This window comes from Quercus lobata, chromosome 12 (assembly GCF_001633185.2).
Source record: "Quercus lobata isolate SW786 chromosome 12, ValleyOak3.0 Primary Assembly, whole genome shotgun sequence".
Classification (NCBI taxonomy): Eukaryota; Viridiplantae; Streptophyta; class Magnoliopsida; order Fagales; family Fagaceae; genus Quercus; species Quercus lobata.
In genome coordinates, this window is record NC_044915.1 from 42,054,933 (window position 1) to 42,072,136 (window position 17,204).

The following is a 17,204-nucleotide window of genomic DNA, read 5'->3' on the forward strand; positions in this document are numbered from 1 at the left end:
ATCCTAAGTCAAATCTTACATGAGATTGTACATAACATGCTAAAATTATTATTAACTGACCATAACTTCCTTATGTAATTTGAATCGTTCATCTATTAAGCAATATTGTATATTTATATATTATATCAGATTAACTCTCAAATGTACATTAAAATATTGTATACAGTAATCTTCTTCATTTTATAAATGATGTGATATTTTTATAGTTAAAAGTGACTAGTGTTCAAAGGGAAGGAAAAATTGTATACAGTAATCTTCTCCTTTAAGAATTGTCTTGAAGGAGATTCTTCCAAACCGATTTGAAACTTTGTCCATAGCTTAGGGGTTCGGCCGTTGGGATGTGTAGAGGCAAATTTAGAAAATTGGGCACTGTGAATTGTAATAGCAAGAATATATATATATATATTTACAACTGTTTCCCTCCACATGGATTTGCCGATCTTCTGGAAATACATTAGACGTTGAGGCTTCGGCTTCAATTTCCCTCCTGGATAGTTTTTGATCAAGTGCTTCTATTTGGGGCTTGAACTTACAGTATCCTCCAGAAGACCCCAAGCAAGCCAGCAAAAACTCGAGATATTTCTACACTTCTTTATGTATGGAGTATTTCGATCAGTTAATTTTCCGAAAGCTTTTTGCGAGGCTTCCCAATTCTGACTTTCTCAATTCCTTTTCCATGTAATGAGAGGATGGAACCTGGATCTGAATAATAAATTTAAGACCATAAGTGTTGTAAGTGGTAGTAATCTAGTACGTCTCTTGTATGTCTAACTAGCATAAGTATAGTACCTTGTTGGGAAAATTAAGCACCAGAAGAACCCCTGAACTCCCAAAAAATCATCCTCTGGGAGGAGGTTGGAAATAAGGATGCCTTAAAGCATCATCGACACTCAATCGATCCTCCTAAAATTCGCATGCATTTAAAACCCACATCATATTCAGCTATATATCAAATATACAAGAGTGATACAACATGCTTAATCACAAAAAATTATCAGACACTATGTTTTTAAGTTCTTGTAATCAAGTTGTAATACCCTTATTACATGCCGTTGCCCAAGGAGTTGATTTAACAGCCTATAACACCTAACCCTCTTGTCACCGATTATATGGAAAATGTGTCTCTGGCGTGTAATTAGGAGAAGGGAAAGTTTCAATGTGGGTATGTTAAAGAGGGAAAAATATTAGTAAACTCCTACTTAAAAAATTATAACAAAAAAATGGTTTGGCCAAGTGTCTATCAATAATATAACAGACATGCAATTTTGAATGAGGGAATAAATGCATTGCATGAATCCAAGGGGTCACCCACACTTTGGAGCAAAACTTATTTCTCTTTAATTAATCATAAATTTCAAGATAAATACGCTTAATCAGAACCGAGGTTCTACATTCACATCTTATAGGCTAAACACGATGTCCAATATAGCAAACAACTAACTACTTATTGCATTTTTCTGCATGAATTAATCATTTTCAAGAAAAATACTCAGGAAAATCTAGAAATTAAAACCACATCTCCATTAAGGTATATATGTACTTAAACAATTTAGAAGAATGAAAAAGAAAGTCTTATTCTATTCATTTCTTTAATCAAGGAAAAAAAAAAATCTGCCTCAAACCATGCAATGCTTATAATTGCAATGACAACTTACTGGGTCCCAGAGTAATAAATGGCGTACTAGCCGCAGAGCCCAAATATTTGGAAATCTGCAGCCATTATGAAAAAAAACAAAAGATTGATTAGCATAACATTTGTAAAAAGGAGCATACGAGTAACGAAATATGAATACTGATACCAACAAAAGCATGAGAAATTATAGACAAACCCTAGTTTAAGAGGATCTCTATTCTTTATCTGATGTGAAAAAAATTCTTCAGAGCATTTCCATGAGGCTGGTGAAACTCCAACCTGAATTCCAACAGATGAAATTTCATTAATAGGTGACCAGATTATATACTCAGATTGTATGCTTGGAAAAAAGAAGACCATCCTTAATAAAAAATACCACATTCCTCAAGGTCCATACCAATTCCTTTCCTAAAGGGACAGCACGTTATATCTGTTTGTAAAATAAATACCTCATGTCCTAAAACATGTCTCATGCACTTTTTCAGGCCTGTAAATTCTTATTGTATGAGTCACTCTTATACATAATATGGCAAGGATGTCAATTCTAGTTCTAGAAGGGCACCATAACTAAAATCAGATCTCACACCCTCCCAAAAGATAAAAGAATCAGAAAAGAAGAGAGGGATTACGGATTTCCTAAAAGAAAACTCTGTTGACAAACAGACACTTAATCAATGAACACAATCCAAGAGAAAGCAATACAGAACAAGCAGCCTCAAGTTTCACACAACTTAAAGAAGTGCCAAATTACATCAGCCAATATATAGCACGCATGTAACATCAGGTAAAAAACTTCAAATTTCCTCTAAATTTCCCTTACTCCTAAAAAGAAAATATAACATAGAAAATTAATATATCACTACTTTTGCTCAATTAATATAACACATAGTTGTGCCAGAAGACATAGATTCCATGAGCATAGATGCCATGACATAGCATATTAGGAATTAAGCATGTTGTTCAACCATGCTGCTCTTAAAATAAAATCCATTTCTGCAATGTCTAATGTCTATGAATCTATCACCAAACTATTTATCTAATAAATAAAAAAGAATCTATCACCAAACTAAAATGTAAAGTCAGGGTGAAAGATGATGGAAAAAGAATGAAAAAAGTATACTTAACACACTGACAAACACAGGAGAATATTCAGCACTAAAACACAGTACATTGTAACACTAAAACAATCTAGCCATCACTTAGCAATAAAAGATGGTATGCTTACTTGGTCCATTGAGTGATGATGTTTTGAAGAACTCCCAGAGATTAAGATACACAATTCCATAAATGATCTAAGCCTGTAATCATAAGAAAAAGTTTCAATCATCAATCTCAGAATTTATCCAAAAAATGGACAGATCCAAAACATTCAATCTCCTTAGACAGTGTAGTCTTTCTTTAATGCATACAAATTTGATGGCTTAAATCTCACCTTATATAATCTGATAATATTCAACATTTGTATTAAAATTCAGGGACAGAAAAAAAAAAAAAAAAAAAAATCCATTTCTCCACATCATAATGAGAAGCTTTTAACAAATACCTTTTCATTTCGTTTATCAAATCTGTCATTCTTAAAGAACACTTAAGATTTAAAATAAGAATTTTAACAAGAATGCTATGTTTGGTGAAGTAGTGAGAATTGATTACAAATCCGTGCTATCTCTTTCTCTTCTAGCCACATGTCACTTACCCGATTTGATTCTAAAATCTCAGAAAGGGGATTTTTTGGTAAGGGGAAGGGAGACATCTGTAAACTGATTCTTAGTCCATTAGCTGGAGTAGGAACATCAAGTATGCAACCCTTTTGTTCTGAAGCCATAGACTTCAAACATGACATTATATAAAATTAGAGATTTGGGCCAATAAAAATCAAGTTACATATCTAATCATTTGTCTCACATCTGCTTAACTACAGAGACTGAGAGCTTATATGGAACAATGTAATTACAGATCAGTTAACTGTAAAAGATGAAGCTGTGGGGGGTGGAGACGGTTAATATGAAGGCACTTGGAATGCACAAATAGCCAAAACTTTTGAACAGACGTTAATGTGGAGGAGAGGCAAATGGTTAATTGCAGAAAATTTGGCCATAAAAACCTGCTACATGGGATCCAAATATCATCCTATAGAAGAGATTATATGGCTAAGAATACTTGCTACACAGGATCAAAACAATTTCCATAAATGTGGGAAGATATGTCAGATGATTAAAGTATATGCCTAACACTTTTTTTAAATTGATAAGTTTCACGTGCATCAAGTGGAACCTGAACCTACGATGACCTTACCCTCCAACCCATTGTTGTGCATGAAGAAAGTGCGAGCCAGAGCTCATTGGGTGTCATACCAAACACTTATCATGAAATGAATTAATATTATCATGCCTAAACAATTCTATTTTGTTTTAACATCCTTATTTTTAGCATACACTATGACACAGGAACAGAGTTATCACATTGATTAATGCTACATTGCCAGAAAGCTTTGCACTTAGATCAGAATGTCATCTTCGGATCAGAAACTAGTCCATCAAGATTTATTTTCAAGCGTGTCAATGGTTATTTGTAACAGATGCAATATTATCACTGAGAGCCACTCAAAGTACAAAATAATTTGACAATCTTAAAGTCTCCTTAAAAGCAAAACTCACTTATATGCCAGCTCTTTTAAGTCTTCATTCCAACCCTGAACATGCTGATCTAAAAGAGCACGTGTTAAGGAACTTATTTGAAATACATTTGGTGATCCTAAGATCAACTCTAACATCACAACGCCAACACTCCACATATCATACCTGTCAAGTAAAGGTGATTATTAGTCCTGCAATGCAAATAAAATAAATCCAACATATGAAGATACATACGCAGCATTGTAAAAAAGTAATATATCCTTAATATATAAACCATGCATGCTAACTTTCATATTGATTTATATCGAAGATTGACATACTTCACAGTTGTGCCTTTTGGCCCATGATACCAACTTGCATTAAGCAAGGCTTCAGGTGGAGTGTATTCATAAGTTTGTTCAGCCCTGAAGCAACCCCAAAAATGAATATGCATCATACCATTAACTGAGATATTAAAACACAGATATTGCAGAAGTAAAAAGCTTCCAAAGAAAGAAGAGATACCTAGACGGTCCAGTGGAACCATATAAGTGCTTCAGTGTGAACTCATCTATTGCACTACCAAAGTCAATAATGCGCCTAATCCATTGAAGAAAAAGGCATTAAATCCGTAGTGCAACATGCTTAAGCACAAAAAGCATAAAGTTTCAGTTACATTATTATACATCAAATAAGCACACAGAACAGTACTAAATTTCAACCATTCATAATTTCTTTGTTTTGTTGATACATATATTCAAGAGTCAACCCAACCATTCATTTCTAGTCTATGCCAAAAAGAAGACCAGTACATGTATGTAATGGTGAAAGACCCAACCTCACTATTTGTGTTTTAATTGATGTAGGGGGGGACCCTTGCACATACATAATGTCAAATTAGGTGTCAAACAATTATGGATAAATAAAGCACACTGCAACTTCAGAGCTTGTAAAGAGTCGCAAAAGAAACATTGCTTTTTAACAGAAATGGGTTAAAAGGTGATCATGGAATGTATCATAAATTGAACAATAAGCATGATATAAAAATTACATTTCCTCTACATATAAAAACATACATATAGGAAAAGAAGGGAATGACTTGTGGGGTGGGTTACTATCAATCAAAAATGTTAAACTCATATTAAACAGGCAAAGGAGAACACAAAGATTCCCTTCCCCCCCCCCCCCCCCACCATATAGGCTCTGTTTGGGAGTTCATAAGGGAACGAAATGGAACGGAATGGAATGATCATAAAGGAATGGAAAGGAACGGAATGGAATAGAACGTATTTAAGCAAGGGAAAGGAATGGAAAAGAATGGAATGGAATGGAATTAAGTAATCTTGATTGGATGTTTTAAAATAAAGGAATGGAAAGGAATAAAAATGAATGGAATGTTAGTAATTTTTTTTGGGAGCAATATGGAGGGAATGGAATGGAATCATTTTATAACAATATTACTATTAGATCCATATTTTAAAATAAATGGTTGAATTAAGGAAATAGAGTGGAATAAGTATTCCCTTCTACTCATTCAATTCCCTCCCACTTAAACTCTCAAACAAGGGAATGGGCTTTCTATTCACTCCATTAATACTCCCAAACAAGGGAAGGGAAGAATATTCTAAAATTATTTTTTTCATTCATTTCCATTCCATTCCATTCCCTCCTCCTAAACGAGGCCATAGGAAAATACAAATTGACACATTCCGCCAGACATTGATCACTACAGCTTACACTAAGATTTGCCTGGAGGAGAAAAGAAGCTTCTTCGAACATGAAGTATTTGAATACTCTTTTGACAAATAATGCTGTCTCAATAAATCACGTTTTTGGTGGACAACCAGCCAATTTTGGAAAGTATTCATATGGAAATGACAAACTTTACCCAAATATTATTGTCATAATATGTTGCTGGATCAACCCAGACTACTGCTATGAGACAAGGGAGGACCATGAAATTAAATGACAAGTAAACCACTAGCATCTGAAGTTGTTAACTAATTTCATGTAAAAATCACTTGGGACCAAAATCATGGTAACTAAGACATTGCAAAACATGATGGAATAATGCAAACTCAAAGTAGTCCTTTTTTATTTATGTTAGAAACCTTTGCAAAATCAGACTCCAACCAAAGATTGCAAAGCAATGGGGTTTTTAAAAGGGGAAAGAAAGACAACCAACAAACTATTGGCCAGTCAATTTGGTTGAGAGAGGTTGTGCAGAAGCTCTAGCATATGTGATAAGCTTCTAAAATGCACTAAATGAAGAGGATAAATTGTGTGGGGAAGGGGGGATAAAGACTTCTGTTTAATATTTAAGTTTCAAAATTGCCCTTGTAAACTTTCAAGAATTCAAATATGTATTAAATCCATCGGTCTGTTGGGAAGTCAGTAAATTAATGACCACTTACTTTTTAAAACAAGACAAGTATTTTGAACAGCCAAAAAAAACAAACACAAGATAGAAAAAATAAGGCCGAAAAGAAGGTGAACACGGACACAAGTCCATATATATATAATTCCTACAGATATGACACAGACAATCAACTTTTTTTAAAAAGAAATTTAAAAAGAAAAAGAAAAAGAAAAAAGAAAACCACTAGCCCATCAAATTGTATAGTAGTATGTTTTGACTCTCTCCTAATACTTGATGAGTAGAAGCTAATGTCATTTAGCAAAAAACTTTAACAAAGAAGAAAATTTCAGTTGAAATACAATAACAGTTAGATATATTCTACAGTACATTTTGGTGATGAAATTCTTATCTCCACTTGGACTTCCTTTTAGGCATCTCCCTGTCTCCTGATCTTCAAAGCATATGACCATGTTCTCTTCCAAACAAAAATGAATTTACAATTAGCTTTTTCCCAAATAGTACTCCTTCCAATTGAGTCATGCAAAATCACAATATATATATGGCAAGAGATCACAAATGAAAACTTTCCAATTGAGCACTTTTTGGAAAAAATAAATGATTCTTTTCAAAACCAAATAACTGGTTAATGTGGGACAATTATGATATAAATTCGCAGGAGAAAAGAATATGGAGTGATGAGCTTGGATCTTCTTTTTAAATATAAAAAAAAAAAAACTGGATCGGTAAGTTACACATGCACCCCATAGGCTGACCTTATCCTCCATCCCATTGTTGTGGGAGGGAGTGCAATTTGAGCTATTGCTCATTGGATCAGCAAGTGCAAAAAAATTGATTTCTCATGCATGTATCCGTGTGCATGTGCATGTCCATATCATTTTACATAATAATCAGCTCTAACATAAGGTACTAATGTCCTCACCAGGTTTTATATCCCTGTGGGTGATATTGCGGTCATGACAGGACTTGATCGCCAACAACTGGGACATGAAAAGGATAGTATGTCAGGTATCTAAATGAATGCAACAGAAAAAACAACTGCAAAAAATTTGGACACATGTAGTATACATAATCCAACTTATGATTCTTACTTAAAGACGTATGGCAAAAGTCACACAAGTTAGAGATTTAAAATAAATTAACTTCAGCCTATTAAAAGTATGATTCACCAATTTAAGCTGAGTCATATTTATCTCCAAGCCTTGTTTTACATTCATTAATCTTTTGATAGAAACTAGAATATTTAAACAACATGAAATTGTCCTTAATATAAATTTAAGCATGTTTACTTAGCATAGGATTAACATATCTTCCAACGACATATTCACATGCCTAAAGGATGTGCCATCCATCCAAGTCAAGCAACTATTTCTACGAGATATAGCACTATAGAAAATGGGAAATTGACTAGGTTGAAAAAAAAGTTCATGATAGAGAGAAATGTGTATTGCAGAAATACCAACTGCCATATAAGATTGCGCATTTCCTCTTGTCCTGCTTCTGTAGTCTTCAACCAATGCCACCATTTTGAGGGACGCAAAATCTGAACACGTTTAACTTGTTCAACCCCATCTGCATTATCATCTACATCTTCAACAGTATACATAAGCTTTGACAAAGAGATGCCTTCATGACGAAATACAAGCCATATTTCATTAGATCGAGATTCAAATGACTCTACATATCTTGCAATATGGTTTAGACCTTCTTCAAGGATAGCTCTTTGCAGTCTATCATTCAGAAATTCATTTTCAAAACTCCAAGTGTTTTCATGAATCATTGGTTCATTTGCTTCTATTAGGTCAGTGAAGCCCACATGTGATTCTTCCACAACAGAATTTGAGAGCAACCCTCCAAGGCTTTTAGAGGCATTTGAAAAAACTTCACCAAAATACTTCTCCCGTAGACCACTCAAGTAAACAGCAGTCCCTCTCTCCACCTATTTAGAGGAAGCAAGTGTTAATTCATGCTATCATCCTAACAAATGCAACATGGAGGATAAAAGTGTTATACAAATGAAAAGACATCAACATTAGATCCAAACGAAATTCTAAAGATTCAATTTTAAATTGTAAAGATTATTACCATTATACGTTTCAAAATGAAGAAGTTCTCGTCAGCAGGATCAGCATGACAATTATTTGATGAAATATGATTTGAATCAAAATGAAAAGAATTAGATGAGGTATTATTGTTTTTTCCATTAAGGTTTGAAGCATTGCTTCCTTCATAGCAATTCCAATGAAAAGCCAACCATACTTCACCATATGATCCACGACCAAACCTCTTCTTTAGTGTGTACCTAACAGAGGAAGTCAATCAAATAATGCACCATATGACTTAGGGTCTCTTATCAAAGAACACAGAAGATCACGTGTCACACATGCGATGTTCAAAAAAATTCTGAAACACAAAAGCTTATAAAAAAAATAAAAAATAATAAAAACCTTTTAACACAAAGAAACCACTAAGAACAAATTCACAATTTTTTAATAAGTATTTGTATGTGATCATCAAATTCCCCTGAAGAGGGGCATCTCAGATTGTGAGTACTTCACAAACATTATTATGATGATTACATACTGAGTTAGCACATCATTTCAAAAATTAAATTAACATAATAGAGGTACATTGCATGAAGGTGTGTACATGTATTGAATTTAAGATTTTTTTTCCCCTTTTACAAGTATAGTTGTAAAAGTTGTAATTTTTTATTTATATTAGCTTCATCAGGCTAACAATCATTAAGCAGAAAAATTAAATTAAAGCAAAGCAATGTACCTCAAGTCTGGCATTGCATACTCAAATGATCCATAATTTGGCCCCGTATCATGAAGAGGAATTGATTCAAGCAGACTAAGGAAATTAGCAAAGCCTTCAGGATTTATGCATTGATCTTTAGTTCCATCAACATTCATACCAAGGTGCAAGCAAAAATTCTGGTCATTATACAAACATAGAGGTCCACCTAAAATCAAAATTAGAGCTCGTTGTAAATAGATAGTGTATGTTAGTGACAAAAATGAAAGACAAATGTCTATGATTAATAAAATAAAATTCACATTATTCTCCTATGCATTAAGACAATTTGTGAGTGAAACAAAATCTAGCTTATATTTTGAAATTGCAGCTAAAAGAGAGGGATTCAAACAGAAGGTTAACTCACATTTATTAAAAACTGAATGTAGGGGAACTTAACAGAGTTTCTATCCAAATTACTGAAAGCAAACCCAGAAACACAGGCCTCTTGGCTAGAGGTAATTTATGGCCATAAAAAAAGAAAATACCATGGATTAAAGACCCCAATGACACCTTCACTTACCACACTGTTGATCAAGGGCCTCAGGTAGAGCCTGAGGTACATAATACACATGGTCTTCTAGGTCATCCGTTTGAGCTTGCAAGGTGTAACCCATGTGTTCATCAAGGTTCTCAAATAAATGAAAACAGCCAAATTTGCCATGTTTTCTTTCAACCTAGAGAAAGAAATGCAGCCAATATCATTCATACAAAACCTTTCCCAGTACTAATGGCACAAGTCACTAAATAAATAAATCATGGTCTCATTACATGAACCCAAAATTGTTAGTTTCAACTTTAACAATTACAATTTACCACATAACAAACTTGGATGACCTTGACGAGGTAGACAGTCTTCTTTTAGTAAAATGACTGCTTCAGTCTACCAAAAATATCTTGGTGGCCCACAAATCATTCTCTCAAAATAACCAAATGTCCACAACCATTCAATCAAAACAATCACTTATCCAAGATATACTTCGTAAATATGTATCAGACTTTTACAACTTACATAAGATAATATAAGTTAATTTGTCAAAACTTGTTATGTTCCGGATGAGCAGAACCTCTTCCTTCATGAGAGAATAGAGATGAAATAAAATTTCATTAACAAAAATAAAGTATGGAACAATTGCAAAAGGACCACTGTTAATTGCCAAGATGCATGATAGATGATGTGGACATTAATGAACATCAATACCAATGCCATGATTATTAGTTAAAACCACCTTAACCACCTTGCAGTTTGTTATATGAAAGGAATCTGTCCCAGCTCCTTTCCCTTCATTAATCAGAAAAATATATTTATTTGAAAGGTTTAAATGCATTTGCACACAACAGTAGGAAAAAATCATAATTCATTTCCCTATGAGGTAATAAATGACATTAAACCAACTGCCTTGGAAAAGCAAATGGATCAAAACAAGGAAAAAAAAAATCTAAGCTTTCATACTCACCAATAACCTCTCAAACTTGAACATTAATGGATGAGCATGCTTCAAATCCACTAGGCCAGAAGCGACATCATCAGCTGATCAGGGTGAGAAATTAATGATGAGTACAATAGCAGATAAAAGAATCATCATAATGAGCCTATGTACCAAGATAAAAATGTGATATAGACAACTGAGAAATCATTCAATATATTTTTCATCTTAAGTTCTTGACATGGTCTGTGCACTTTTAGACTAACATTAGTGGCCGCCAACACACCACAAGCAGATATTTTGAGCAGGCAGGTCCGCATAAATGAACAGTAAAAGAATAACTATGATGGAAAAATCGAAAGGACAGGTGTGCCCAAGTCAAGGGCATGCCAACATGCCTATCACAGACGAGACATCAGCAAACACAAACAAGATGTGATAGAAATGAATTTAAGTTATTAAATAAGGACAAAGTTGACAAAACAATATATTGGTATTTTTTTTACAAGATAATGTGATTTTTGAAAACCCAAAAGCTACATCACTTGAGGTAAACTACCAGTTTTTGGATAATTTGATAATTTAGGGTGAGGAGATTTGAACCCTAAATGTCTCTGTTGGAGATACTAAGAAGTGCCAACTAATTAAGGTACAAGGCTCTTGGTATGACAAACTGCTAGTTTTGACTTCTAATCATTTGGTTTTGGCACAATTGCAATGAAGAAAAAGTTACTTATCAAAAAAAAATTGCAATGAAGAAAAAGTTAATACCACTAAAATCATGAACAAAAGTGATAACTTTTAGACCAACTCTATGTTGGTTATTGATAAATTACCAATTGTCCCAAAAGCTTAAATTGTTAGGAAATTGTGAATTTAATCATTTAACCATAATTCTAACACCCCCAACATGTGTAGACCCAAACTCCACCTTAATAAGTGAGGCCCAACATGTAAGATTTTTAACATTTAAATGGGAGGTAGAATGGGGATAGAGATAGAGTTTATAATCCCCTGCTCTGATGCTACTATAAATTACCAATTGTCCCAAAAGCTTAAGCTGTTGGAAACGGGTGAATTTGATCATTTAACCATTATTCTAACAGCTATCTCATAAACCATATTGCCAAAATATGTGAACCCAGTTTAATCCACATCTCAAAGTCTACAAAATGATCACAGCATTTTTTCTTTTATATAGAAAAAAATTAAACGATAGGATAAATGACCTCTGGAGTTTTCGGTTTCTGATGCCCCAGTGGTTCTAAGACAAAGTTACAAACTGAAGTTCTAGTTTCCATACTTATGCAATCTATAATCTGTTGGAAATTTTAAAAGCAGAGAGTCACCTGAGTTTTCATATCTGAACTTTTGTAGTCCACTTGCTGTCAAATCTCTGTCCCCCTCTTCCACACAACCTTCCTTGAGAAAATCTTCAGAAAAAACAGTAGATCCCAAAGGAACCACAACAGCTGCCATATTATCCAGACTGCCCTTTCCAAAGGCATTCTTCACTATGCAATCAGCTGATGAGTACAAGCATGAAGTAGAAAGTTCTGATTCCAGGGTACCATGACTATTTACTTCCCACAACAAATCACAAACATCCTGCAGACTCAACTTCTCAAAAACTCCATCAGATGCAGCCACCAGATAGCTATCATTTGTGGTCAGAGGTTGCCAATCTGTCACCTCTGGTGCAGATATAACACCGTAACTGATAAAAAAGATTCAGAGAATACTAAATCAGAATTTCAATTAATATTTCTTTTAGTGACAAGTAAAATAAGGATGTCATGATAAAAAGATAAGAAATGTGAGTTTAATATGCCAAGTCAATTAAGGATTCAAACCTAGGTTCTCCACAAGGAGAGAACTGACTACAAGGCTCTTGGCAGCGGGGAAAGTTAATAAGACTTCATCACAAGCTCTTTTGGAAGTCACAATTAAGGAAGAATACCAATTCAAATATTTTACACTGTTTGTGAACCTGACCTTTTAAAGGACACATCACCAATTGCTCGAGAAATAGCTAGTTGACCATTTACTCGGGACACACCACCCAATTCAAGAACATAACCACCAGCAGTTTCCACCCGAATCCTTTCATCATCTCTATCTGGATGATGATCTTTGGTCAATTCCTTAACATAAAAATGCGCGAATCCATTGGATGAAGCCACTTTGAAGTTGTCATGATCTCTCACGCGTGAAACAGGGCCATTGCGTCCTTTCTGCCTATATAACCTTATTAAAGTGGCTGCAATGCATAAGCAACATCAATTGAATAGCCTTTACTATGTCTTTGTTAAAATGATAAGTAAAACTCTGGCATAATAAATCATACTTTGTGTTTCAATAATCATACAAGAATATCACACCATAGCCAATGAGCTCTAGCTCAATTGGCACCTCCTCCCCTTGTAAGCACTAGGTGGAGGGTGAGGTTGTAGGTTCAAGACCCATTGGGAGCATGTGTAACTTAGTAGGTAAAAAACAAATCACACCATAAATAATAACTGCAAAACATCGTCTAACATTCTGAACACATAGCGAATTAGGCCAAGACCATTCTAACCTTTTGCCTCTGCAGGAGGCTGGAATTTTTCAGAGCACAAAAAGGCTTTTGAATCTCCAATGTTGGCAACTAAAATTTGACCATCTGCTATTAGTATGACGGTGGCCGTCGAACCAGAATTAAGATTCCTTCTAGATGCTTCCTTCATTACTTAAGTGAATGAATGTCAACATAAGATAAAAAGGAAGGGAATAACGCACAATAATTCTAAAACAAGCCAAGATATATCAAATAGAACTTGCCTTAGAAAATGTTGCATCAACATCATGGATTGCCCTCAACAACGCTTCCTTTAAAATTTCTAAGTGAAGAGAATCATCGAAATTCACCGGCCAAGAATACTTAAACCTAGGAAAGAATTCACAAATTTGAAGTACATATAAACAATATCCCATCAATTAAAAATCTACACCTCAACAATGCTTCCTTTAAAATTTCGAAGTGAAGAGAATCATCGAAATTCACCGGCCATGAATACTTTAACCTAGGAATGCATTCCCATTATTTGGAAGTACATATAAACAATATCATGTCGATTAAAATTATATGGTGAGATAACATTTAGGCAATACCATTAACAATATAAGAGCACTGTACCAAAAACAGAGGTTTTGTAGACCCAAAAACTAACATCCTGAAAAACAACAACCTTACAAATGCAAATGTATACACATGACCAACACATCCCTCAGTTAATGTTGGAAGCTGTTTTATCATATTAAAATAAATGAAACTTATTTTCTTGGAAACAATCTTACAAATTCTACATACAGAGCAATGGGGAAATATCTTTATTAAGACACATGTAAAACACAACCCCACCACTGTTCATTTGTAAGAACTTCTCATAAGTTTTTTTTTTCTTCTTTGGTTTCTTTAGTTTACATATTTGTGTATTTAAAGTGGATGTTATCAACTTTAGCAATACCACAATGGTAGAAGTAGAACACTCCATGAATCTAACACTACAAATACTGATATCTAACATTAATCATTAACGCGTAGGCAAAAACACCTTAAAAAATCCAAGTACTGCTTACCTGGTTCTTTCATCCAAATTAAGCACTTGAAAAACAAAATCATGTAGTCTTCTATCTGGCAATCTTCCAGTGGATTGCTTTGATGATATGACTGAATATGTTGCATCCAGAAGGAAATAAGTATGCAAAATGAAATACTCCAATAAAAGCTTTGATGCCATATCACTAGCTTCGGCACCATTATGACCATCAAAAACCGCCACGATTCCAACTGTAACCTCCTTAACCCCCATTTTGCCTGCTCCAACATCAAATTCATTACATTACAAAAGCCAACTTTACAATAAATGAAACAGTTAAACACACCTAAACACAACTTTACAAAATGTAAAAAGTTGTTATTAATATCAATGGTTGGCCTAGATGTTAACAAGTAAAAACTTATCAATTCAACTGTTGTAAAAATTACAGTGTCTGTAGCATTGTTTATCAAGATTACCTGCTCTAATACTAGGTTAAATTACCAATGGTTCCGAAAAATTAGGATGATAAAAATAAAAAATATATTTAATTACTTTAACTATTTTCAATATTTCTAATCACAACCCTATATGGTATTTAATTGTTTTAATCAAATAATTCCATTAAACAATTAAAATTTATAATTTTCTTATATAAATAATGTTTCTTGTAAATTCAAAATCTAACTATATCCACAATAAACATAATCTATTTCTTGTAGCTTTAATTAAACTCTCAAAAAATCTTTCGCCATTGAAAATTCTCAGCAAGCAACTAAAATTGACCTAAAAGGAAACAAAACGGAAGTACTCAGGGGTGTTTCTGCAATTGTGCTAAATAGAATGGTATTAATGCAATTAACAAAAAAAAAACCCTAAGAGAGAGAGAGAGAGAGAGAGAGACCAGGAAAAGGGATGCGAATATCGAGGGCACAGAGAGTGCGATCCTCTTGGGACTTTCGGCGACCTTGAAGTATTGCCATTTGGCAAGGAGCGGTGGTGGTGGAACCGTAATTGGGGAGCGTCCAGCGGGGGCATTTTGGGGATTGAAAGACCGCGGGAGCACCGCCTTCTTTGTAGACCGTCACGCACGTCGATGATTCTCCATTAGAGCGCGTTGCAAAAAGAATCGCTAATAGGAGGATGTGAAATTTGAATGATTCATTCATTTGTTACCGTTTGGGAAACTGAAAATTCACCGTTAGGTACTGTCATTTATATGAGAAAATTGAAAATTTTCTGGGTAAATAGGTCGGTGGTGAGCTGCAACGGAAACAAAGGGTTTTTATTTATGGTTTATATATATATATATATATATATATTTTTTTTTTTTCTGTTTTTGTTTACGGAGTGGAGACTGGAGATACATTAATAGTGAGTTGAAGAAGGGTCATTCTACAGCACCCTTATGTTTTTTAGTGGGTATGGGGCGAAAATGGGTAATTACCCATAAAACCCCAACTATTTAGTTAGTAGGGTCCGTTTGGAAACATATTGGCAAAGTAGCAACTCGAGCCTCAGAGGCTCGATTTAGGGGCCCAAAATCGAGCCTCTGAGGCTCGGTTTACGTTCTTTGGAACGGCCTTGACGTGGCAGGAGTCTACGTGGAACTCGAGTTTTTAAGTCTCGAGTTCCACGTAGGTGCCGCCCAAACTCGAGTCTTTGAAACTCGGTTTACGTAAAAAGTGAAACCGAGTCTCAAAGACTCGAGTTTTAGCCGAAAATACGCACGCGTTGAACTCGAGTCTTTGAGACTCGGTTTCACTTTGAAACCGAGTCTTAGAGACTCGAGTTTTAAAGCATTATTTACCCTCCTGTCTGGTCTTATCAAGTGTCTTTGCTGTGTGCTCTGTGCTAGGAACGTGCTCTGTGCTAGTCTATTAACTGAATACGTGCAGTGCTAGTCTATTAAAGCCTGTGTTGAAGGACATGTTTTGTCTTTTGTCTGTTGCTTGTGCTTGTCTATCTACTATTTTTGTGCTTTTGCTAGTCAACAGTCTTTGTTGCTTCCTCCAGCAGGTAAGAGTACGTTGCTGAAGGACATGTGAATATAATTTGTCTGTTTTGAGACATATTCAAAAAATATGTTAAACTAGCACAAGCACCCAAAACTTCTCTCAGACTATGTTGAACCTAAAAAACTCTCACACTACTCTCAGATGCAGAAAATATTTTGACTAAACACAACTCTCTCACATGAAGAACAACTTGCCTCAACAACTCTCACCTTCAGCAACTTCAATATACATATTTAGCAGCAAAACATTGCTCCTCTCACTCTCATACAATCTCAGCAGTACATTTGCACATCATTATGTCAAGTAAGGGTCTTCTCACTCTCTAATTAGTTGTTTAGTGTATATAGCTGCTTTAAAAAGTGTTGCTTGCATTGTTTTAGTGTATATGCCATTTCCTAATAAAATATTTGTTTGTATTAGGCAAATATATTTGTTTCCTGATAAGATATTTGTTTGTATTAAAATATGTATATTTGTTTCCTTATAAAAAATACGTATATTTATATTTATATTTATACAACTATATAATTAAATATTTATATATACATATTTTTATTTATATATTTATAAAACTATATAATTAAATAATTAAATATTTATATAAATATTTTTATATTTATACAACTATATATATAAATACTTATATAAATATATAAATATTTAATTATATAGTTGTATAAATAGGCTAAATATAAATATATTTATATAAATATTTAATTATATAGTTGTATAAATAGGCTAAATATATAAATATATTTAT

At 34.0% G+C, this 17,204-nt stretch overlaps 1 protein-coding gene across 3 annotated transcripts; it reads right to left on the reverse strand.

Annotated features, from left to right (window-relative positions):
- Nucleotides 1–156: 156 nt before the first annotated feature.
- Nucleotides 157–15,717, reverse strand: LOC115971098 (probable inactive protein kinase At3g63330). Of its 3 annotated transcripts, XM_031090789.1 has the most exons (21): nucleotides 15,331–15,716; nucleotides 14,467–14,704; nucleotides 13,669–13,774; nucleotides 13,427–13,568; nucleotides 12,844–13,108; nucleotides 12,198–12,565; nucleotides 10,879–10,952; nucleotides 9,945–10,098; nucleotides 9,404–9,590; nucleotides 8,708–8,924; nucleotides 8,082–8,561; nucleotides 7,545–7,602; nucleotides 6,992–7,079; nucleotides 4,771–4,845; nucleotides 4,587–4,670; nucleotides 4,288–4,431; nucleotides 2,859–2,931; nucleotides 1,830–1,912; nucleotides 1,656–1,710; nucleotides 790–903; nucleotides 157–702 (listed from the first exon to the last, which is right to left on the reverse strand). In XM_031090789.1, exons 1-20 carry the CDS (start codon nucleotides 15,593–15,595, stop codon nucleotides 838–840), a joined length of 3,222 nt encoding a protein of 1,073 aa, XP_030946649.1. In that variant the 5' UTR covers nucleotides 15,596–15,716; the 3' UTR covers nucleotides 157–702; nucleotides 790–837. The 3 variants fall into 3 exon arrangements, with proteins under 3 accessions (XP_030946649.1, XP_030946651.1, XP_030946650.1); XM_031090791.1 differs by lacking the exons at nucleotides 10,879–10,952; nucleotides 12,198–12,565; nucleotides 12,844–13,108; ... (2 more) ...; nucleotides 14,467–14,704; nucleotides 15,331–15,716 and adding an exon at nucleotides 10,238–10,590; XM_031090790.1 differs by lacking the exons at nucleotides 157–702; nucleotides 790–903; nucleotides 1,656–1,710; ... (1 more) ...; nucleotides 2,859–2,931; nucleotides 4,288–4,431 and having other exon boundaries at nucleotides 4,771–4,889; nucleotides 15,331–15,717.
- Between the last annotated feature and the right edge of the window lie 1,487 nt (nucleotides 15,718–17,204).

What these genes read in the sequence shown, in the direction of transcription:
- LOC115971098 (XM_031090789.1), bottom strand. Translation starts at nt 15,595, where the DNA reads ATGAATGAATCATTCAAATTTCACATCCTCCTATTAGCGATTCTTTTT. An exon ending in AATTTGGATGAAAGAACCAG is followed by an intron (nt 13,775 to 14,466) that starts GTAAGCAGTACT and finishes ATTCTTTCCTAG; the next exon opens with GTTTAAGTATTCTTGGCCGG. An exon ending in GCAATCTTATATGGCAGTTG is followed by an intron (nt 7,603 to 8,081) that starts GTATTTCTGCAA and finishes TTCATGTCCCAG; the next exon opens with TTGTTGGCGATCAAGTCCTG.